Source organism: Cricetulus griseus, chromosome 7 (genome assembly GCF_003668045.3).
Source record: "Cricetulus griseus strain 17A/GY chromosome 7, alternate assembly CriGri-PICRH-1.0, whole genome shotgun sequence".
Taxonomy (NCBI): Eukaryota; Metazoa; Chordata; class Mammalia; order Rodentia; family Cricetidae; genus Cricetulus; species Cricetulus griseus.
In genome coordinates, this window is record NC_048600.1 from 81,873,217 (window position 1) to 81,898,065 (window position 24,849).

The 24,849-nt window shown below is 42.3% G+C and overlaps 1 protein-coding gene across 1 annotated transcript in view; it reads left to right on the forward strand.

Annotated features, from left to right (window-relative positions):
* Stx8 (syntaxin 8) overlaps positions 1-24,849 on the forward strand; it is a 243,616-nt gene that overhangs the window by 41,190 nt on the left and 177,577 nt on the right. Inside the window, exons 5-6 of the mRNA XM_027427108.2 lie at positions 9,307-9,431; positions 20,357-20,449. Of these exons, the coding sequence (XP_027282909.1) occupies positions 9,307-9,431; positions 20,357-20,449 (218 nt within the window). The remainder of the gene's footprint in view (positions 1-9,306; positions 9,432-20,356; positions 20,450-24,849) is intronic.

Genomic DNA, 24,849 nt, shown 5'->3' on the forward strand with positions numbered 1-24,849 from the left:
GCACACTGGATTTTAGTTCATTGACTTGTTTTTTGTTTTTTGTTTTTTTAAGTATACTGAATACTTTTTAAGTTTTGCTTTTTCTCCCTCTGCATGTGTGTGTGCATGTGGAGGCCATGGATTGACACCTAGTGTGTTCCTCAACCACTCTCCACCTTATTTTTTGAGGCAACGTTTCTCATTGAACCCATATCTCACTGGTTCACCTAGAATGACTGTCCAGTGAGCCCCAGGGAGCCTCCTGCCTCAGCGCCCCCCCCACCGCCCCCTAGCACTGAGATTAAAGGCATGCACTACCCTGTTTTTGTTTGTTTGTTTTAACATGGCTACCAGGGATTGCAGTAAGATCCTCATGCTTGTGTAGCAAATGCTTCACTACCTGAGCCATCTCCTACTCTCCCAAGTTAGACTTGTTAATAAATCAAAATTAAGAAATGAAAATTTAGGTAGGTAGATAGGTAGGTAGATAGGTAGATCAACCCTTTGGCCAGTTTCATTCTCCTTCAGTCTCCAAAGGTGCCAAGGACTGATTCCCCTTTTGCTTTACAGACGAGGATGCTGAGTTTTATGTTACTGTGTAGGAGCTGAACCAGTTTTGGAGAAGGAGCCAGCATCCTTTGCTCTGGGTTTTGTCTCCCATCCCTCTTGATCTTGGTTTCCCACAACTGTTGCCTGTAGGGGTTGTGGTTTGTCTTCTTTTCACCAGCTTCTAGTACTTTCTTCTTTCTCCTGCTCTTTGCATCTGTGGTCAGTAGTACCCTTATAGACCTTGTCGACAACACTGGACTGTGTGAAGGAACAAATGATTATTAGAAAACCTGGGTTTGAGTTTTAACTCCGTTTTGTTTCATGTAAAATGAAGACAACCATGAGTCTTGCAGCTTGTGAAGCTCAAATGCGATGGGTGAATGTGAAGTCCCTTTGTGAACTAGAAAGCACCCTGTGCCCAGGAACAAGTGCTTGCTCTCACTGATGTTTGCAGAAGAGGAGACAGATTGCATGTCGTGGAAAGGTCTTTGTCTTTTCACAAAATGACAAGATAACAACATGATGGCGGATGGTGTCGTACAAAATTGTGTGGCATGGGCCATAAAAGCTGTGTAAGAAATTAGAAAGGTTGGTGTCATGGGAGGGAGGCTGAGAAAGAATTGGAAGATATTCGAGTTGAGTAGTCCTGAGAGAGGAGTAGTCTGTGTACCATGCATCTCACTCTGTTTTGAACTTTTGTTTTTTTAAGTCAGGCTCTCCCTCTGTAGCCTAGACTGGCCACTGAGCTCATCTATATGTACCATACACTCCAGGCTATCCTTAGGCTTGCAGAATCCTTCCTTGGTTCCTAAGTGCTGGGATATAGGTGTGTGCCATCCTGTCCACTTTATGCTTTCCTGGATTCTACTACCCTTGAAGCAGTAGCTTTCACACCAGTCTGTAGGTTGGTGTCTACCTGGTTGCATAAACATCATCTGAGTGGCTGGAGAGATGGCTCCGCAGTTAAGAGCACTGGCTGCTCTTCCACAGGACCCAGGTTCAATTCCCAGCACCCACATGGCAGCTCACAACTGTCTGTAACTCCAGTTTCAGGGGATCTGACACCCTCACACCAATGTACATAAAATTAAATAAATTATTTTTTTTAAAGTCACCAGGAGTGCCTTACAGACTCCTTGGTTGTGTCTCCAAGGCAAAAGAATACCATAGTTAAAAGTATGGACCTCCATCTCACTAATTTGCATCTTTAAGCATGAGTTGGCTGAGTCAGTATAATAAAAATTGAATTGTTGAGGTTAAAGTGATGACCATGTAGGTGGCCCTTGGCTCTGTGTGTATTGATTGTATATACATTACCACTTGACACCCTTAATTAGTCTTTTGGTGCCATATTTGCATTTTTATACATCGGTTGCCAAACAGATTTGTACCACTGTTGCCTGCCAGCCTGATTTTGTGACATTACACATAGCATGTTTGTTCCCAGAACAGTGCTACTGTGTACAATCAATTGAGCATTTTAGCATTACTTTATAAAGTAATGGAGTGGAAACAAGCATGATGAATAAGTGGGGAAAGGACAGTGTTGAGACAGAGTTGGACATGTTAGACATGTGACATTTCTTTTTTCTTCTTTGTTTTTTGGTTTTTTTTGAGACAGGGTTTCTCTGTGGCTTTGGAGGCTGTCCTGGAACTAACTCTCGTAGACCAGACTGGTCTCAAACTCACAGAGATCCACCTGCCTCTGCCTCCCAAGTGCTGGGATTAAAGGTGTACGCCACCACCATCTGGCGACATGTGATGTTTCTAAGTGCAAAATATGTATTATTGTTCATCTCATCTGGACCCTCATCAGATAATGAAACCATTGGATTGTAAAGAACCAAGTGAACGGAGAACAGAGGACAGTGTCCAGAGATGTGGCTCCTCATATTGTGTGAGCATCTTGGTCACTATTTCACACTACTTCTAACCATGTTTACAAGCATATATTGTGTATTAATAAAGTTCCGAGTTGGCTTACAAATGCTTGAAGTAACGGTTGGCCAGTTATTGAGGCTGAACTTTTCCCACTGACCAGCAGATGGCACCCAGTCACCATGAAGCTGGTGTGAGTGGTACTCGGAATGGAAGGCTTCGGTTTTGTGTTTGTGTGTCACTCTACTGTTAAGGTACTTGTGTCAATCAAGCAGTTCATCCAAAGAGCCCTTTCTGTTGGTGCTGATTTTAGATTGCAGAGGTGGTTCTCCTCGGGATAATACTCTGACTTCTGATATTTAGATTGGAGGCCAAAATAATGTCCTCTGGTGGACTGTATTGCTCTGTGCAGCTCTTCCACTGTGAACTGTTTTGTTAGGATATTCACACAATGTGCAATTTTTTATTAATATTTTAAAAGGCAACTGATGGGATTTTAAAGAAAGAGGAGGAAAGATTGCTGGGCTGAAAGCAGCCAATGGTCTAGCAGGTGGGCTGCCAGCCCCCTCCCACCAAAGATCAGGACATTAAAACAGCAGTTGTTTGTCACAGTTGTTATGAGCTGGTATATTGAAGGTTGAAAGGTAACAGGAAAAAAAAAAGCCCTTTCTTAAATTGTGTCAGTTTTCCCAAGCCACTCAGCTAAGTTTGGCAAAGCAGTTAATCAGGAGAAAAATGGGATTGGTTTAAAATGGGGGAACATGGTTGGAGATACAGCTCCATGGTGGAGTGAGTGCCTAACACGCACAAGGCTCTGGGTTTGGTTCCCATCACTGAGGGGGAAAAGAAAGAAAACAAAAATAAAACAAACAAAAAAAGAATTGATTGCAGTAGGTTTGAGGGCACTGTGATGAAATATTCTTAGATGATAGGTAATGGAAACATTCTCTGTGTATTAGTTATTTTGGGCTTGAACTCACTGGGGATTACTTACTGAAATTAACAACAAAAATATTTTTGAGAATCAACTTGGGCTTAGGCACAGTGGCATTCTCCATCCCTAGTGTATCCGCTTCATGAGACCAGGTGTGCATGTCCGGCTTACCTCACACCCCCAGATTAGTGTCTCCATTCAGAAGCTCGTCATTATTTGTTGCATGGATAGGTGTGTGAGCAAGTGGGTGGATGGAAGGCAAACTAGGGCAGTGTGGCGTACATCCATAGGTCCTTAGCACACTAGAACGTTAGTCTCGACTGTGCAGTATTATTTTGGGTTTGTTTTCAGAAGCTATGTTGAACTTTGAATGCTAATAAGAAATTTCCTTTTCCCTAAGTTGTATTGATTTTGTCAACTCAAGTGGGCTTGGAAACATTCACCCCTTTATCCAGTCTGCTCCCTCAGACTGGTAGCATTAAATCAGTTTGCTAATTGTCTGTTCCTCGGCCGCTCCCTGTTGTCATTTCCCTTCTCCTGACTTCCTGCCGTCCACCTCAGTCACTGTCTTTTGGCCTCCCTCCCTACTGTAGCCTCTCTTCAGTGTGACCCAGTCTGCACATTGTTGCCAGAGTGCGTCTTTAAAGAATTTATGTCAGGGAGCCCATTTCTGATTGAAACTTGAGCCTCTGTGCATCTTTATATCCACAGAACAAAACTACATAAAAACATTTTGAAAAAAGGGAATTAGCCTCTCATACCATAGGGGCGTCTTTACATCTGTGGGTAAGGCCATCTAGAAACCTTTGTCGATACACCACAGTTCACTGACAGCCTGGAGAGAGCTTCGCTGCTCCTGACTGGAAACCTCCCTGTGGTCTGTGAATGCTCAAACATTGATATTTTTTTTCCAGACAAAACAAATATTTTCCATAGTCGGGTTGACATCTTTTTGAAATGCTAAGAAAAGCTACTTCTTGGAATTCACTTCTTTTTAGCTCTCTGTTCGGTTGATAAGAATGCCCTCCCTGTGAACTCTGACAGGTTCCAACTGAATTTGTCAGCAGGGAGATGGATTATCTGTGTGCTCCCCCTGTGTTATTATAATTCAATAACATACACTATTTTCCTTGGATGCTGAAAGTGCAATCACATTATGTCCTTATAAGTAATCATGAAACATTTTCAGGACTCTAATATACTACCAAGCTTATTAATTTTATATTTATTGTTATAGGTAGGTTCCACCTTCAAAGAAAACATGTGTAGAAATTTTGATTTATTAAAAAGCAAACACACACACACACACACACACACACACACACACACACACACACACACACAGAGTACCATCCACTGTGTGGGCCTGTAGTCCCAACACCTGGAGAGGTGGAAGCTGAAGGGTTGTTTGAGCCCAAGAATTCAAGGCCAGGTTGGCCTCCCGTCAAAAAAAGAAAACAGGAGATGTTGTTGCTGTAGCTCTGTGGTTGCTCTTGACTAACTAGCTCTGGGTCTGATCCATAGTAATTTAAAAGAGAAAATCAAGTGTGTTCCATCTCAGAAGCATAGTAATTAGCATGTCCTTTCTTTAACTTAAGAGATCTCCTGGCTTGTCACTGCAAATTCGAGGTTGAGCTGGAAGGTGTTTTACTGACAGATTTCTCTTTCAAAGTAATTCTTCCCATCTGCTTGAGAACATTATCAGTCTTCGTGGCTAAGTGGTGAAGGCAGGTAGCAGTTGATTGCGGTTTTTGTTTTAATTTCTCAAGACGAAAATGCTAGGTACAGTTCTCATTTTGGCTCCCTCCAGCTAAAGCCCTCAGTGGTTCCCAGCTCTGTTTTTGTAAGCATTTCCTGAATGCTGCTTCTCCACCATATTCTGAGGCCCCATCTTTTGGTGTTGGGGATATAAACATGACTGTCCTGTGGCCTCTTTCCTCACAGAGCTCATAATTTAGGAAGGGAGACAGATGAGTAAATAACTAACTACAATCCTGCTTGATAAATGCCACGTTAGAGGTTGTGAACAGAGTGCCACGGGAGCACCAGTGAGTGATTGATTTGAGGAGAGGGGGGACAGAGTGGGGATCAGGAAGGCCTCAGCCGCAAAAGTGACATTTGAGTTGAGCCTTAAGGGATGAATAGAATTTTGCCAGATGGACAAAGGGGTGGGGGTGGGGGCACTCCAGATTCATGCAAAAACATGAGAGTATGAAAGTTTGTGCCTTTGTCTGAGTGGTGGTGAGCAGTATGTGGGGCTCAAGCAGAAGAAAGGTGTGGAAGGGGGCATGTTGGGAGATGACATCTAGACCACGGAATCATCTTTTGAAGTTCACATTTAACCATAGTTCCAGGGAGTCAGAAGTTGTAGACTCAGGAGATATGGGGAGGCTTTAGTCTTCCATCATCCTAGCAGCAGAAAAAGAGATGATTTGGATGAGGATGACTGGAGGGTCACCTAGGCTGTACCAATGGGGGGTGGGGGTGGGGGGTGGGATACATGTTGGCTGTGCCAACAGAAATGAGGACAGGAACTTGGGGACTATCTAGGAGGGAGACCTTGGCCATTGCTGAGACATGGCAAAGGGATAATAACAACAGCAGTACAGTGCCCCGAATGGCTTGGCTTGCTAAGCAGAATAAGGAACTAAGGGAGGAAGACAAGCTTATGGGACAAAGGAGTTTGACCTTGCATATGCTTATTGCTTGAGGATTCTTAGATGAGACAGGTGGCAGAGCACCAGTGGGGAAATGCCACAGGCAGGAATGCACTGGAAAATTCTCCAGTTGGTGATGGTTTTCCTGCAGGGTAAAAAGTAGAAGATATGCCTTGCTTTATATATATTTTGAAGGGCTTCCTTTTTAACACATTTATTTTATTTTTTTTGAAATTAAAATAATCCTCCCTTAAGTCCTTGCCATGTATCCCCCAAGATTTGTCATTTCTTTTTCTTTGTTTTACATATATATCATATATATTCCTAAATATGTCAATACAGCCTGCTTTGTCCATATTATCATATTGTTACCTGTATTATCAGGGCAGACCACTTGGCTTCTTTATACCTATCCATGAGCCATTCTTCAGCCTCACTTCCGGAGTCTGATCTTGATTCTACTAAGGGCCACTGTCTGTAGAACAGTACAGCTTAATGATAAGTATCACCCAAATGTAAGGTGGAGTGTAAAAGCTGATGAAATGAGGGTCATGTAGACAGACACACAGGCATTCTAAAGGTGCATTCCTGGTAGCCCGGGACATCAGTGAAATAAGAATAGCAGCTCAGGGATGAGCAGGAAGAGGCTGTAGCTTAGATCTGGGAAGTCTTTCCTCTGTGTTGTGTTTACTATTGATATAAGCTGGGGTACACATTTTCACTTTTATTCCCAATAGGTACTTAAAATGTATACATACTACACACACAGGTACACACTGCACACATAAACATAGCTTTAGGCCTAATTTGCTATTTATTGAGATTGCTCAAAAAACACCTCACATTTGTTGGGTTTTGTCCCTTAATACTAATACCTTAAATGGTGTGTCTGTGTGTGTGTGTCTGTGTGTCTGTGTGTCTGTGTGTCTGTGTGTCTGTGTGTGTGTGTGTGTGAGAGAGAGTGTGTGTGTGTGAGTGTCTGTGTGTGTGTGTGAGAGAGATTGTGTGTGTGTGAGTGTCTGTGTGAATGTGTCACAAGGACTCAAAGCAGGGCTTTTTTTTTTTTTTTTTTTTTTTTTTTTGGCTTTTCGAGACAGGGTTTCTCTGTGGCTTTGGAGGCTATCCTGGAACTAGCTCTTGTAGACCAGGCTGGTTTCAAACTCACAGAGATTCTCCTACCTCTGCCTCCCAAGTGCTGGGATTAAAGGCATGTGCCACTGCCGCCTGGCCAAAGCAGGGCATTTTAGCACTAACCTTGGAGCAGTGTCAGTCAGTTGCAATACACTCACTGGAATGACTAGAGCTGGCTATTGATGCACTTGTGAGTCTCAGGCGATTTTTCTGGCCAGTCTCTGACCCAGGCTTTTGCAATGAGCCACATACTGCTACATGAGATTCATGCTGGCACTTGCAAGATGACTTGGGAGTTAATGTATTTGCTTGGATTGCAAATTGCCTGCTTCGATTCCCTTTTCATTTTTTTCTTTCTTGTCTTCAAAGCTAGATGAAGCTAAGTGATTATCATGTGGAGTAAGTGTGAAACCTCGACATCTCAGGTTCTTGGGGCCAATCATGTAAAGTAAGGCCTTAACGAACAAGTCTGTCTTTTTGATAGACTGGAAGAAAGTCATACTTGTGTTTGGCATGTTAATTGGTACATTTGAATAAGAGACCAGACCTGTGCATAAAATCTTAGTCCAAAGAATCAAAAATGAGTCTTTGCAATTGTCCAGGTTTTCTTGAAGGATATATTCCTTTTTTTTTTTTTTTGACTTTCAAGGTGGCAAAATGTGAAATTATACTTGTTAGAAATATACTTATTAAAAATAATCTTAATGCCACCTGATGAAGCAGTAATTGGCATAATGAAAATGGTTACTTTATTGAAAATGGTGTTATTTCCCAAACACTGTTTTCAGCACTGTGGACACACTATTACCATCCCTTCAGCACACACACACTCTCACTCACACAGGCACATGTACAGCACCTTCATGGAGAAGCTGTGTGTTGTCAGGGCAAAGATTTTGGTCAGATTGTATAGGGGTTCTTTCTTTCTCTTTTGTCCCTTCCTTCCTTCCTTCCTTCCTTCCTTCCTTCCTTCCTTCCTCCCTTCTTTCTTTCTTCCAATAGTGCCTACTGAATAATAAACACTGAGAAAATAGTTTTTGAATACATAAATTACTGTTTATCCTTGATGAAACTTCCTGAGGTAGATGTTACTGTCCACATATTGCCCGTCAGTGACGTGCCGGTAACCATTTGCTCTGCACTGGGGAGCAGGGTGCAGCATAGGTTAGGTGGTTTTCATGTCCTCCTTCCTACCTAGTAGTTAGAAGGCTGAACTCTATGAAAGGCCAAACAGTAGGGCAGCAGTTGCTTTTAGGCAATACAAGAGATGCCATCAGGGTCTGAAGAATGATAAACAATGGAGAAATGAATGAGTACACTCACAATCAGCCAGAGAGTGCCTGCATACAGTAGTTGCTTAATCCGAGTTAGCTGTCACTGCTGTGGTACGACCACCACACTTCCAGCATACCCCTCTCCCAGATTCCACTAGAGCAGCAACATGAGTGTTCAACACCATGTTGGAGTAGTCAGAGGTGGTTTCCTGGGCAACATGGTTCTCTCTCATCCTCTGGACAGGGAGGCAGTGGTAGGAACTGTGTTCCTTCTTAGACTGGAGACCAGTATGTGTTGTGCAAGAGCCAAGTGTGCGCTACTTCCAGGGGGACTGATCACAGTTGACAGTTCCAAGTGTGATGATTATGATTGCCTTCATAAAATTGGACTTGAAACTCTGCATGTGTTTCTGTGAGCAATCAAGCACCCTATACTGGAAAATTTTGTTATCTTTTTATGCTGTAATCTGTAAGCACACTATTAGATTTTTGTGAAAAATAATATTAGTGCCTTTTGTGTCACAAAGTCTGTGAAACAAAATTTGTTGTAATAAACAGGCAACTTCCCATTGGCCTTGTGGTTTTGAGACTTGAGAATCAACTTTGCTGGTTTTTGAGTTCAGGGTTTTTTTGTTTTGTTTTGTTTTCTTTTGACGATTCGCAGAGTGCTGGGTTCTCCCACCAGCTCCTCATCATGCCATGTAATTGTTTAGGGACCATGTTGTATCTTAGCCTCAGATCTCTAACAGCCCCGGACACGGTTCCTAGAATAAACTAAGAGTACAATAAATTGTGGAGATGACTTTTCGAAGCATGCCAGGCTGGCCAGCTCTGTGCTTGTGGGAGTGTTTTCCAGCCAAGTTGTGTTTTGTGAGATATGTAATGCATTTACTATTGTTCTAAGGTCCAGCCTGATGAGCGAAGAAGCAAAGCGAGGAACTCCCAACCCTTGGCTCTGTGAGGAGCCAGAGGAGACCAGAGGTTTGGGTTTTGACGAGATCCGGCAACAGCAGCAGAAAATTATCCAAGGTACTAATTACCCCAGGACTGTGGGCCACAAACCTGCCACTTTGACCCTGGCCTTGAATATTTATTTTCCTTATCTCCAGTGAAAACTTGAGCCAACGTGATTGTTGCTGTAAAGCTCTTGATTTTTTTTTTCTTTTCTTTTTTGCCTAAAGATTCTTGAGGAAAAGACTTTATGGATACAACTGACTTGTCTGTCATCGGTTTATCCTTTCACACTTAAGTTTGTCTGGACCATCAATTTTTTTTTCCTTTTTATTTGTAGGCTCCACCACATTTGCTTAATATGCTTTTTAAAAAAAAGTCTCATTTAAAAAAATTTTCAGAAGTAATGTACTATTGCTATATGTTCAAGCAAGATGAAGGGCAGACAAGATGGAAAGTGCTCTGGGATGCTTCTCCAGTCTCCAAACTATAAGTGGATTAGTACGTGTGTTCTCAGTCTTGTTTGTATGTATGTATATGAATGTTTTTAGTATAAACGCATATATTTTGTGTAAACGGGACCACGAATTACTTCACTTTCTTACTATATGAACCATTTCATAGTTTTTAACTTAATGTTTTTCCATGTCAGTATGTATGCTGTTCTTTGTAAAGACAACTTTATTGAAGTATAATTGGCATTATCATAAGCAGTACATATTTGATAGGCATTATTGGATGAACTTCACACACACACACACACACACACACACACACACACACACACACACACACACACACACACACACACACACACACACACACACACTGAAGCCAGCACTGCAATCAAGGTAGTGAACGCAGTTCTCAGGAAGTTCCTTCGTGTCTCTTGGAGAGCCTTCCTGTTGTCTCTCCCCCATTCCTAGACAACAGCTGATCTGCTTTCTATCACTCCTAATTGGTTTCTGTTTTCCACAGTTTCATGTGAGTAGCCTCGTACAGTATTTGCTCTCTGGGGAAGGAGATCTGGCTTCTTTCTCTATGGATAATTTTTAAACGCATCTGGATTGTCACATGAATCTTTACAAGTTGATTATTTTTTTTTCCTAAGATGTCTTTTGAAATAGTTTACACTTGTATTAACATGTAAGATATTTTCATATGCCCTTTCAGTTGTTTTGTCAGACACCTTTGGGTTTTGTTTTTAGAAAGAACACAGGTTGACTTAGGATCCTGCAAGGGCAGCTGGCAGCTGGCAGGGCGGTAACGTGCGTACGACAGGCTTTACAGGTGTTTTCCATGGGTCCATGCATTCCTTTTTACTCTCAGTAATATCTTTCAGACTGTGGATGCTCTTAAGTCTAGTTAATCAGTTTCCTCTTGTATGATTTCTGTTTTGATTATATCTAAGAAAACATTCAGCAGGCTAAAGCCACAGGACTTACTGCCTTTTCTCCTAGTAATTTTATACTGTTAGGTTTTAACATTCAGTCTGTGATCTTTTTGAATTAGTAAATAGGCAAATTTTTGCATTTGGATATCTGTTTGGCTTAGAGCCATTCAAAAAATAAATAAATAAATAACAGGCTGCTTCCACTACTGAATTTCTCTACTTCTGTCAAAAATAATCAAAGTGGCATTTATGTATAACCTTATTTCTATGCTTTGGTCTTTTCCATTAGTTACTTTGTCTTTACGGGGTCTTGAGTGTTGTGCCTTTCTGATAGATCACTAAACCAAGCCACACAGGCCACCTGCCTTTGTTCTTTCTCAGTATTTTTGGATGTCCCCAGGGCTTTCATACCTCTATCTAAATTTTAAAATCAGCTTTGAATTTTTGAAAACAATGGCACTTGTAATTTTGATTGCATTTACATTATTTTAAGATTATTTAGGAGAGAATTGATGTCACATCAACAAGATCCTCCTAATCTATAACATGGACTTATCACTAAATAAATCTTCACTTATTCTTTAATTTTTCTTAGCATTGCTTTTTAGTTTTCACTATGCACACCTTATATGCCTTTGGTCAGACTTTCATTATAATTATCATTTTAAAATGTTCAGTATCTGGTTACTACTCATATGTAAAGCTGCTGTTTATACTTGTGTTGTTTTTGGATTACACAACTTCGTTTACTCTCACTAATATGCTCCAGTAGCTTTTTTGTTGAATCTGAAGATTTTTTGACACAAATAATTGTTATCCATTGTTACAAATTTTTATTTTTTTTTATTTTTTTTATTTTTTTATTTTTTGGTTTTTCTAGACAGGGTTGCCTATCCTGACACTTGCTCTGGAGACCAGGCTGGCCTTGAACTCGCAGAGATCTGCCTGCCTCTGTCTCCCTAGTGTTGGGATTAAAGGCATGCACCACCAACGCCTGGCTACAAAATTTTATTTTTTAATTGTAATATAGATACCTTTAGTTTATTCTTTTTGCCTTATTGTACTTGCTACAACCTAGTACAATGTTGAAAATAGATATTCTTGCCTTGTTTCTGCTCTTAATAGGAAATGTTTATTTGGATCCAAGTTTTGTCTTTTTTTCCAATATTGGATATTTTTTGAATTTTCTATAAATGTTTTTGTGAGTTGTGGGATACAGCTGTATTATTTGGGTCACACTTTTATTTTTATATACTTAAAATATTTTGTTTTTATTGCATGTATGTATGTTTGTATGTACAGTGTATGGGGCATGCAATCCATGGCACCCATGTGGAGGTCAGAGGATAGCCTTGTGGAGTCAGTTCTTTTCTTCCAACTTTGCATGGGCTCTGGAATCGAACTCAGGTCATCAGAGCCATGAGGCAAGTGCTTTTTCTAACTGAGCCATCTTACTGGCCCTGGGTCTGGATTTTAAATCAGATGAAAGAGGTGTTTAAAATATTTTAGAGCACGGATCAGCAAACCCTGGCCTATGAGCCAAATCTTACTTTTGTATGGTGTGCAAGTCAAAAACTGCTTTGAAATTTTTTAAATGGTAAAAAAATAATCAAAAGGATATTTTGTGACTTGTAAAAATTATATGAGGTTAAAAGTTCAGGGCTCATAAATTCAATTTTATGAGAGCACAGCCATGCTCACTCACTTATACAATATCCATAGATGCTTTCCCACTTGGCCATAGTAGAGTTGAATAACTGCTTAGGGACCACATGAACCATAAAGCCTCGAATGCTTCCTATGTGGCCCCCTATAGAACATGCTTACCTCCTGTCTAAAGGTAATTTACTGAGCCTAAACCACTCTGGATGGTCTGCACAGTGCTCTTGGAGTACTGAGGTGATCTGCTTGGTGGGAGGAATGGGGCCAGTGTCTTACCATGCTTGAGTTTAGAACTTGATTCCTTCTCCCCTTTGCAGCGACTCAGCCCTGGGCCTCTTTCACTCCTTATGAGTCCTCACACTCGGTGAGGTTCACATGCCTTGCCAGACCACAGGGATCTCTGTATACAACTCTCTTCTCTCCAGTGCTCCAGCTATTGACCCCTTTGAGCTCAATTCAAGATGTCCACTGGATTCCACTTGGGAATCCAGCCCCCCAGCATGATGGGAGTATTCACAAGGCAGCAAGCAGTCTGGGCAGACTTAGAGCGCATCTCGTTTGTTTCTCTCTCAGATCTTGCCTTGTCTGCCGATGCTTGTTTCTGGAATCGGTGGATTTGAATGTTTTGCTTGCCTGTGTTTCTCTGCTCTGTGTTCATGCAGGCCAGAAGGAAATCTGGTTCCTGTCAGTCCATCTTGGCCATAAACAGGAGTCTAATTCTATTTTGAACTCTTCTTCACAATGAAATTACCTAGCAAACGAAACACTGGCTCTCCGTGCTGTTAATTTTGCATACTTCACCCGTTACTGTGCTTGACAGGAAGTGAACAGATGGAAAGCAATGTAGCTCAACACAGTACAACAACTCACACGCAGCATTTTGTTCTCCAGCAGCCATGGTTTCTGGGAGGACTGCCTAGCGCTAATACAAGTGGATTTTCCTGTCATTGCTGTTTGCCAAAGAAAGCTGTTTTCAGTCAGGAAAAGTATTTTTGTCCCTGAGAATGTGCTACACTAGGGGATTGCTGGGGTTGGGTGTGAGTGTATGCCCTGTATGCTTCTTAGGGGTATCTCCAAGCCATAGTATCTTCCCCCACTGAGATTTCTGCCCCTTGCAAGCCTGTTGACCTCTGGCTGTGGGTGTTGGGGCAAGGAATAGAATAGCCCATGTTTGGGTAACTTTATTCACCTGCTCTTAATGTGGTTTGAAATTCTGGGTCCCTTGTTGAATTGCTAGTATAGCAAGCTCTACCTTTCAAGCTAAACACAAACATGAAAGTAATACTTGCCCCAAATACTTAAAACCTTTCCTGGATCCTATACTGGATAAAGAAGAGTCAGAAAAAAAAAATTTCTGGTTGCCTTTTGGCCCATTGGAATTGATTAGCCTTTCTGTACTTCATTCTCCCCCACCCCAAATAATCTTATTGCTAGATCATAGACTTGTGGGCAGTGAATACCTTTCTTGCTCAGTCTACAGGCTAGGCCTCATGACAGCCAGTTACCTAAGGCTAGCCCAATACTTAAGCAGTAGCTTGGGATACACATAGGCCTTAGCAGAGATGACTGTGGTGATGACAGTGACTTGGTCTCCTCAGGATCTGAGTTGAGTAAAGGAAGGAGACAGGGGCCAGTGCAGGCTGGTGCACGTAAGTCAGACAATAGGATGTGGATTGTGGATCCCCCACCTCTGCTTAGGACTCTGTTGGTGAGGTTCCTAAATCAGCACAGCCTATTCTCCACTATTTTGTAGCTGTTCTTTCTAGATTTGAGCATTCGCTATAGACTTCCTGGTCTCAGGGAGTTGCTTTTTTAACTGCTGGCACACAGTGCCTGACAGAGCAACTAAGCAAGGAAGGGCTGATCTTGGTACTCAATTTGAGGACACATAGAGTCCACCATGGGGAAGTCGTAGCAGCAGGAATTTAATTAAGGTCCCGTTGCATGTGCAGTGAGGAAGTAAGGAGACAGATGCTGCCCTTGGCTCCCTCCCTCCTTTTTTTTTATTCAGTCAGGGATGCAGCCCATGAAATGGCACTGCCCACATCTAAGGTGGGATTTCCTGCCTCAGCCTAATTCTGCACAGGCCTGCTCACAGGTTTGTTTCCATAGTGATTCTAAATCCCATCAAATTGACAGTCAGGACCAGCTCTCAGGGTCTGTAAATATTTTCCTGTGAAATGAGGACAGGGAAGGTGACTAGCCAGACTCATGTTACAGTGAGAAATCTTGGTAGGAAATCTTGAGATAGCTCTAATTACCGACAGCGTTCTTGGAAGATCCCCTTCCTTGTAGCTACCACGTATATTAGGAGATTTATTCCCCAAAACCTTAAAACTAAACCAAAATAAAACCATCTATTCTGAGAACTTGCTCTGAGGATCTTCTGAACACAGGGATGAGCTCCTTTGTCTGGCCTGACTTCATCTTTTTTACTACTAGTTTTTACATTTTGACTTCATCCTTTCCTCATTCCCTTAGTCCTTCTCCAGGGAGCGTTCCTCCCATACAGTAAGTGTGAGGTCTGGCTATTGCACATCATAACATCAAGTGGGTTTTTCCGGCTTCATAAACTCCAGAGGATCATCCAGTATTGACTTCCCATCTAGCAGAAACTATATTTGTTTTTCCCTGTAAAGCAGGAAAGGCCCTCTGTGGTCACTTGTTGATTTAAACAGCAAAAGGCACCTGTGTAACACACGGAGTGTATCTGCCACCAGCTGAACTCTAAAGAAAGGAAGACATTCTCAACCTTTAGGTCCTTGTCATGCGCGCAGACCAGGGAACCTTGCTTAGCTCTGTCTGGTCCCTCTGCTTGCTTTTGTTTAAATGGTGCTGGAGATTGAACTCGGGGCCTTGTGCATGCTAGGCAAGTGTTCTACAACTCAGCCACATCCCTAGCCTCCTTTTTGTTTTCTCATTAATATACTGATGCCCCTTTTAGCTGTGGGAATTTTCAAACATGGTAACGTAACGTATATCCTTTTCCTCATCCTGCTTCAGTAATTATCTCCCCATTGCTAGTTTGGTTTTATCCCTATGTACTCACTTACCCACCTCCAGGATTGCATGTGTGTATATATATAGACACGTGATGCACATACACATGTGTTTCATACATTTGTAGGTTAAAGATCAACTTTGGGTATCGTTCCTCAGGAACTGTCTACTCCTCCTTTCCCCTGAGGCCTGTCAGTTACCTAGGCTGGCTTTCTCTACTACCTCCGTGCTTGGATAGTAAGTACGTGCCACCATCTCTGTACCAGGCTTTTCCTTCTAGGCCACCAACCAGCTCCCAAATCATGACACAGACTTCTTATTAGCTTTGAATGCTAGGCCTAGCTTTCAGTTCTGGCTAGCTTTTTTGTTTGTTTGTTGTTTTGAGACAGAGTTTCTCTGTATTTCTCTGGAAGTTGTCCTGGAACTCAGCTCTGTAGACCAGGCTGGCCTCGAACTCACAGAGATCCACCTGCCTCTGCCTCCTGAGTGCTAGGATTAAAGGCGTGTGCCACCAACGCCTGGTTCTGGCTAGCTTTTTTAACTAAATTAACCTGTTTCTCTTTATCTACCCTTTGCATCAGGGCTTTTTACTATTTTTTTTTCCCTGCAGTATATCTTTCATTGCTTCTTGTGTCTAACTAGTTGGCAGCTGCTTGGCTTCTTGCCCCAGGAATGTGTGTCCTCCCCCCCCATTCCTTCTTCTCTCATTCCTCTCTTAGTCTAGATTTCTCTTCCTATTTATTCTCTCTGCCTGCCAGCCCCACCTGTCCTTTCTCTGCCTAGCTATTGGCCATTGAGCTCTTTATTAGACCAATCATGTGCCTCAGGCAGGCCAGGCAAAACAAATGCAACACATCTTTATACCATTAAACAAATTCATCATAAACAAAAGTAACCCATCTTTTCATCCTTTAAGGAAGGCAGCAGAAACATGTGTGACACACCTTTACATAGTTGAGTAATACTCTGCAGCAGAAACAAATGTAACACATCTTTGCCTAGTTAAAATAATATTCTACAGCATGCCTAGCTTGTACTGTGGGCTGTGCAGATTGAACTCTGACCCTTATGCATATGCTCTGGGATTATTTTTAAAGTGAAACCTAGACATTATGTCATTTCAATGGTGACTACTTCAGAATGTTCTATTTAAACATCTCTAAAATATGTTTGTAAAATACAAGACCTTTTTAAAAAGATATGTTTATTTTTTTAAATTGTGTGTATATGCGTATGTCTGTGTGTGGTTATGTGCACATGTGATATGCGTGTGTCTGTGTGTGGTTATGTGCACATGTGATATGCGTGTGTCTGTGTGTGGTTATGTGCACATATGACTATGTGTACCATGGAGTCCAGAAGAGAGTGTTGGATCTGCTGCAGTTACAGGTGATTGTAAGTGCCCAGTTTGGGTGCTGGGAACGGAATTCAAAGCCTCAGAAAAGCAATATGTGTTCTTAACCCCTGAGCCATCTCTCTACACCCAGGACTGTTTTTAAAAAGGGCTACAATGCAGTTATCACTCCTGCCAAATTAGAAACAATTCCTCAGTCCAATCAAATATCCAGACTATCTGGCTCAGGGTCTGAATGTAAGCCATGCCTTGTAACTAGTACATGCTTCCCTGAACTATTTTAATAATGTTAATGAAACGTTTTAAACTATTTTATTTTTCTCTTGTTGTTTCTTTGTTAAACAGGATTGTTTGCTCTGTAGTTTCTCCTCAGCTAGTTCTTGCAGTGTGTATCCCCGTAAGTTGTTGAGCATACTCTCTGACCTAGATACTTTTTGTAAATTGGTTAGATTTAGTGGCTTACTTAGAATCAGGTTTGTTATTTTTGGCATAATATGTTCTAATGACTGTCCCTTTGTTTTTTATCTACTGCCACCAAACTGTCCTCCCACAGTTGAGTGATTGTTATTTAGAGGACGGTTTTCCTGGATGTTTAAATATAGGAAGTATCTACACACCTAATTGTTCCAAGGGGACTTTCAAAAATGATTGTATTAGTGCTCCCACAATAAATTAGCACACACGTAGTGACTTAAAACTCACATTACTACAGTTTAAAGGTCAGAAGTTCAGCTTGGGTCTCCAGGGGCTCAGATCAAGGTGTCAGCTGGCCACATTCCTTTCTGAAGACTCTAGGGCAGAATCTGTTCCCTTGCCTTATCTGGCTGCTAGAAGGTCCCCGTTTTCCTTGGCTCATAGTTCCATCTTCAAAGCCAGCAACTGCATCTCTTAAACCCATTGTCATGTCTCCCACTGACAGCATCTGGGCAACCTCTGTTTCTCAGAACTAATAGAATTGTGTTGGGTCCACCCAGATTTTCCAGGCTCATCTCCTATCTCATTCCTTCATCTTCACCACATCTACAAAGTTGCCTTTTCACAGAAAGTAACATAGTCACAGGTTCCATTTGGACAGATTGGCTGTGGTGTGTGTGTGTGTGTGTGTGTGTGTGTGTGTGTGTGTGTGTGTGTGTGCATTATTCTTTCTTCCACAGTGATCATGTCTTAAAATCTACACCACTGTAAAGTTGAAGAATGAATCAGTTTGATATGTTGCAAATGACCTATTGTGACATCATTACTAAGGACTCTGAAAGAGTGAGGTAGATTATGGAGAATGAACTGTCACAATGTCACACTTTCGCTGTTTATAAGTAAGTTGTCTGCAGTGAGTCCTGAAGATATTTTTGTTGGAAACAGTCTTTTATTTTGATTATTACTAAGTGGCCAAACCATTGCCTCTTAGAAATGTCAGTTTATAGCTCAGAGAAGCTCAGGTGGTTGACATGATCATTTTGACTTACAGCATCTTCCATGCCTAGGTTGTGGGATGCAAATTTACTGTAACAATATTACATGCTGAGGAGGTATTCTTGTCTCATGGGAATCATAGGAGTAGGGGAGAGTTTCTAGTCTCTTTTCTGTTGTGCATTAGGGAGATCTTTAGGAGACAATACATTTGGAAGAAAAGGTTAGTGAAGTTATTTTTCACTGATAATTTGTGTTCTCACTGAATAAAACAATGTCAGGACTTCAGTGGCTTTTCCTAGTGGTCAACTCCAGTGGCAGTTGCTTTCCATTTTTCAGCCATTTTTCTATCATTTCATAGTGTACTGACCTTCAGTCCATCTATGGATTATTCTTTAGATGCAGTTATTTTTGCTATAGCATAGACATCCTTCAGCAGTGCAAGTTTGATGATAGATTTATCTTGGAGGCCATCCAGGAGGCTGCTACTAAGGACCAAGAGGACCTCATTATAAAGTGATTTTGCTGTAAAATGGTGCCTTGGAATGGTCCCTAGACACGGCAGGCTGTTTATAGTTTTTAAAAACTATGTTTTGTCAAAAAAGTGTCACCAAGGGATCCTTGTCTCACACCTTAGGTTTAAATAAATCCCAGGTGAATCAGAGCTAAGTATGATGATTTAACTCCATACAAAAGATTTACACAAAACTGTACGTAGACATTAGTGAGCTCTTGAGTGAGAAGACCTTTGAGGTTTTACTTTCATAGATAAGCCAGTATGTGAAACAGCCATTTAAAGAACATAAACAAGTGAATCTATGGCTGACATGCCACCAACTGGCAGATGATGCTTGGGTGAAGTGTAGACCTCACCCCACACTCTCTGCTCGGGGCACTAGGAGCAAAGGAACAAGGCTCTTGCAGTGACATTACCAGGATGGACCACTTTGAAGAAACACACATTGAAGGGCAGAGTCTGTCATGCTGAGAAAGTTCCTGTGGTAGGGGCTTGAAGGAACTGGTCACCCACATTTTGCTCATGTGCAGCCAGCTTCCCCCCTTATACAGTCTAGGACCCTAGTCCACTTTTAGGGTGAGTTTTCCCACCTGGTGTCACCTAAACAAGATAATCTCTTCCAGGCCTGGCCAGAGGCATGTCTTCTAGATCCTATCAAATTGATAATATTAAACATTATGCCTGCTACAGAGAAAAAAAAAAAAACAAGGGCTCCAGAAAAAGTTCTAGGGTAGTCAAAAACTCATCCAGAGGCAGTGAGTTTATTTACAGCATGAGGGACGTACTTTAGGGAAGACCCTTATAGATGCATTACTGCTTTGCTGTATGTTTTCATATACACATTTTCTAAACTCAAGTGGAGTGGGTGGATTGAAATCTTGAAGAGGATTCCTGTCAGGGAGTTGAACTTCTGTACTACACAGTGCTCAGGGCTACGCTTCTCACACCGCAGTTAGCCTCGCCCACCCTTACTCTTCTCTGAATTCTTTTTCATATTTACAAATCTGGTAAGTTCCCAAATCTTATTATTGGTTTTTATTTTGTATTTTTAAACTATTAGTGATGCCAGACTGGCAAGATGGCTCACCAAGTAAAGGTGCTTGCAGCCAAAACATGATGACCTGAGTTTGAGTCCTGAGACATATGTGGTAGCAGGAGGGAACCAACATGTGTGTGTGCCTGTGGGTGCACGTGTGCATACACACTCAAATTATAAACAAATGCAAAATTTTTAATTAATGATTCCAATGGGTTTATGTGGTATTTCACTTTCAAAATTCCTTGGTATAGGTTTTGTTTATATTTCTCCATTTTAAAAATCAGAACATTGCCCTGCTGTTGTTGATTTATGCATGTCTGTTTATATTGCATACTAGAGGATAAATATTGCTGTAGGCAAGTTTAATACAATTTGGCTTCATATTTAAATATTTATCAGGATGTCATTTCAGTATGAGGCATGAAGTAAGTATTTAGGTTTTTGTTTCAGTAATGCTAGCCATTGTGTCAATTGTATCATATGTTGAATGGTGTCACTTGCCTGGATAGATGTACCTCTATGTATGTGTGTATGTGTGTATCAATATTTATATATGTTTATATACACATCTATATTATCTTTAAAATGCTTCCCTTTGATTTTTAGTCAGCTGTTTTTCTTTTTCTTGCAGAGCAGGACGCAGGCCTGGATGCCCTTTCCTCCATCATTAGTCGCCAAAAACAAATGGGCCAGGAAATCGGGAATGAACTGGATGAACAGAATGGTAAGGACAAGTCTGAGACTGATCAGCTTGCCCCTGGTGTAAATCCCACAGGTTCAAGTGTTTGTTGAATCACTTTCGATTATGCAACATAGAGGGGCTTGGCAGTCAGCAGACTATAGTGGTTTATTGCAGTTGTGTTTATCACAGTTGTGGTGGTTTGTAGACAGTTTACAGTTACCAAGAATTGTGTAAAGAAATGTCACTCAATATTTTCCAGTACTCAGTGACTGCTTTAATTGAATTAATTTTGGTTTTGATAGCCCTGGTGGCCTTGAACTCTATGCAGATCAGACTAGCTTTGAATGTGTATTGCTCTCTTCTCCATCTGCATCCCTAGTGCTGGAATTGCAGTCATGTGCTGACCCTTCTATTTTGAGAAATCCTTTATGATCTATTTATTCCAACAGCTTTTCTTCTCTGTGGAGGATGTGGAGTTGCTCAGTGTTTGGTACCTAGATACAAAGCATAATAAAGCTGTGTGGGCCTCATATCATCTCTGTACCCAGTGGGGTTTGTTTGTCTTCCATTATCAATGACCAAGCCACAGGACAAAAAAGTTTGAAGATGTCTGTTTAGGGCTTGATGTGACAATGTGGTTTGAAAAACAGGAACTTGTAGGCTTCTGTGGTCTGTAACCTTAGGACTTGGATGTAGGGGTTAAGAACCTGAACAAGAGTAACCAGGGGAATGGAGCATGGGATGGATGCAGGAACACAGCAAAATCCAAAGTTCTATGAGTCAAGACTGAGTCCAAATTAGATACATCTGACCAGAGATGCAGTGAGAGGTCCAAATGGAAACATTCAGTCTGCAGTTGGTGCAGTCACGGCTTAGTGAGAAGACAAGACGAGAAGTGGGAGAAGCTTCCGCAGGGATGTGCTGCACTGGCATTTACAGTGGCTCTCATTACATGTGGAGCACTCTTGTCCATCAGACCATGTACTCGACATAAGGAAAGGAAGATAACGATGTCCTCATTGCTAGAAATAAAGCTCAGCGTTGCAGAGAGCCCTCTGCATGCCACAGGTTTTATAAAAGGCAGGACTGAAACTGTATTCTGATATGGCTGCCAAGGAAGACAGGGTAAGGAGGCAAACATGCTGTTAAAGTATCATGTGTGGGTCGGTATGGATGTCCTGGTAGTGGACAGAGTCGCTGTCTGCAGGGAGGCTGCACTTGACTTGCCAAAACCATACAACAGGCACTTCCCTCCTTGATCCCGAGAAGGAATGTGGTCATTGTTCCCATGGTTTCAGTCCATTTCTCTATCATAAGTAAACAAATCCAGCTGTTGAGCATCTGTCTCACGCAAATCGACTTGTAAGCAAATGGAGAGCCCTCTCTCTCTACATGTAGTCCTAATGTGGCTTGCGACAGCTTAGCACTGGGGGGACAGTTTGTTCCTTCTGCTGGTGCTGTGAATAGGCCAATTATGGACCTGCGTTTGATCCAGGCATTTGGTCAGTTCCTTCAGTTCAAGACAGCATTATTAGTAAGATAATAAGCTTTATTTTTAAAAGACAACCTTGGCTATCTGGTGTTTGTTTACTTTTTATCTCAAGGAAATGTGCCCGGCTGGGGGTGGGGAGGAGGGTGTCCTGACCTAAGCTGAGGAACACGCGTGTCACCCTGTGGTGTGTACAGACCACAGCATCCGTGGGGATGTGACTAAGAATGAAGGATGTATGGTTTTGTGTGGGACTCGCTATCTTCTCAGGTCAAATGGCCACGCGTTTGCCAGCACAAGCAAGCGTACCAACATGCTTTCCACTTGAGTCGCTAGTGCTTTAGCACCCCCAAGGTCTAGGCTGTGTCTTGGTGAGCTCGATTCCTGTTATGATAGGATCACAAAAGTAGCGGCTTAAAACAACACAGACTTAGTGTCTTACTTTCGGTAGCACTGGAGTCTGATTTGAGTCTTGCTGGGTGAAAACCAATGTATCAACAAGAGATCAGCATTCTTTTCTGAAGACTCTAGGGAGGGATTGGTTTCCTTGCCTTTTCCAGCTTCTAGTGGCCACCCACATTCCTTGGCTTACATCCCTTCTGTGTTCAAAGCCAACAACAATAGGCGTCCTGCTGATACTGTACCACTCCAACTACTAATGCTACTAATGTTCCCCTCCACCTTTGGAGACCCTCATGTTTATATTGCATGCGCCCAGACAGTTGGAGAAACTCGCCCTGTGATCAGCCTATTGGAAGGTTCAGTGTCCCCTGCAGCCTCGACGAGCCGTTCACTGTCTACCACAGGACTTCGCTAGGAAGTCTGAGCGTCAGGCCTGGAGAGCAGACTGATTTCGGCATGCTGCCATGCCTGTGACGACGGTCCTGAGAGGATGTAGTTAGTACTGTGCTTTCACACCGCCTCTCGTGTGCTCACGTGACACATGTGCAGAACCTTCCCAGTTACATGTGTCACATAGCACTTATGGTGGCTTGCCGAGTTCTTTTCTCTCTGCATCACATAGCTTACTCCCACTTTGTATCCCCCCCACCCATCTCCATCCCACAGCTAGATCTAGACAAACTTGGGGTACTTTTCCATGAACTGCCAGCATAAGCTAGTTTTCTCTGTGGTGGCCTCCCAGGAAGCCAGCAGTTACTTACATGAGTGGTTTTCTGATGTGTGTTTTCTCCTCAGAGATAGGGCAGACTCAGCCATTTTCTCTCACAAGAATCAACACTCTCAGAATAAAAACAAAACCAAACCCATCCCTGAAGCAAGGCTGGTGGTATCTCCAGGTGGATCAGGCCTGAAGCCCACCTGGATCTTTACTGTGACTCATGTGTGTCACAGGCATCAGGGCAGAGGATACCTTTGCTGTAAATATCTCCATATGATTTATGGAGCTACAGAGTTGTTGCTTTTATTTTCTTTAGAGAAGCAATCAGCTAGATAATGACCAGCCAGACCATTTTGGAAGGAAGGGTCAAACCTTATTAATAAATGTGTTGTACTTAGAACATAACCACAGGATCAAAGAGTCAGATTGTCTTCAATTTAGGAATTCAGATTTCATTCTTACCGTAGGGAAGAGCATCTGGCCAATTACTTGTTCATGTGCAATGACCAGGAACAAAAAAGGAAAGAGCAGCAGTGAAGGGGAAATCCCTGTGATGGGAGCCTACATGTCACTGGTTTGTTATGTGCAGGGAATGGGAGAGCAGGGTGGCAGGGAAGGTCACTTGTCTTCCTAACATCAATTCCGGGGCAATGAAACCAGTGAGTCCTTCAGAGAGCTAGAAATATGACTGCTTATTGAATGGCATGGTGTGCTCTAAACTCCTCGTACACTGCCAGGCGCACGCCTTTAACCCCAGCACTCAGGAGGCAGGTGCAGGTGGATCTTGAGTACCAGCCCAGCCTGGTCTACAAAGTAAGTTCCAGGACAGCCATAGCACACAGAGAAACCAAATCAACAACAAACAAACAAACAAAAGAACGTCACATACACATCAGTGGGTCACCACTTACTGATTTGTTGGAAATTCTAGCTGAATTTTCATTGTGAAAAGTGAGAACAAAATTGTGTATTTACCTCTCTGAAACTTGGCACCACAGGCACATCTCTTGTCTGTAGGGACAAGAGGAACTTTAAAGGTATGTCAAGTTGAGTCATTTGGGACAAGAAGGGTATCTGTGACTATGCAGGTAGACCCTAAATGTAATTAGAGGTATTCACCTTAAAGAGACACAGGGGCTGTATGTGTAGCTCCATGGCCAAGCACCCGCCAGGCAGGTGCTAGGCCTTAAATTTCATGTCTAGCACCACCAAAGGAAAAGAGAGGTTGCAGGTGAGAGGCAGCGGGAGATTTGACAGAGAAGAATTAGGCAATGAGATGCCTGAGACAAGATGGTATCCTCTACCTCTGAAGATCGGGGAAGGGACCACAAAGAAGGGGTACAAAGGCTCTGCAAGCGGGGAAAGGCAGAAAATGGTTTCCCCTCAAATCTCTGGAGGAGCATGTTGGCCTCAAAGCCAGTGAAACTGTTAGCCTCTGTCTCTGCAGTGGAACAACAACAGTGAATTTGAGTAATTACTGTGTCTTTTTGTCAGTTGCCACATTCTTCAGATTAGCCACGTTTACACTAAAATGTTTGAGTTACCCATAAGTCTGTACTGTCTTACCCTTTGAGACACTTTCTTTCTTTAAAACAAAACTTTCTTTTTAGATATTTTATGTGTGTGAGTGTTTTGCCTGTGTGTATGTATGTGCACCACATGTGTGCCTGGAGCCCACATAAAGTGGTGTCAGATTCACGGGACCTGGAGTTGAGGATGGTTGTGGGCCACCATATGGGTGCTGGGAACTGAACCTGGGGCCTCTGCAGTAGTAGCCAGTGCTCTTAACTCCTGAGCCATCCTTCCAACCCCTCGGGGTGATTTCTTTAAGCT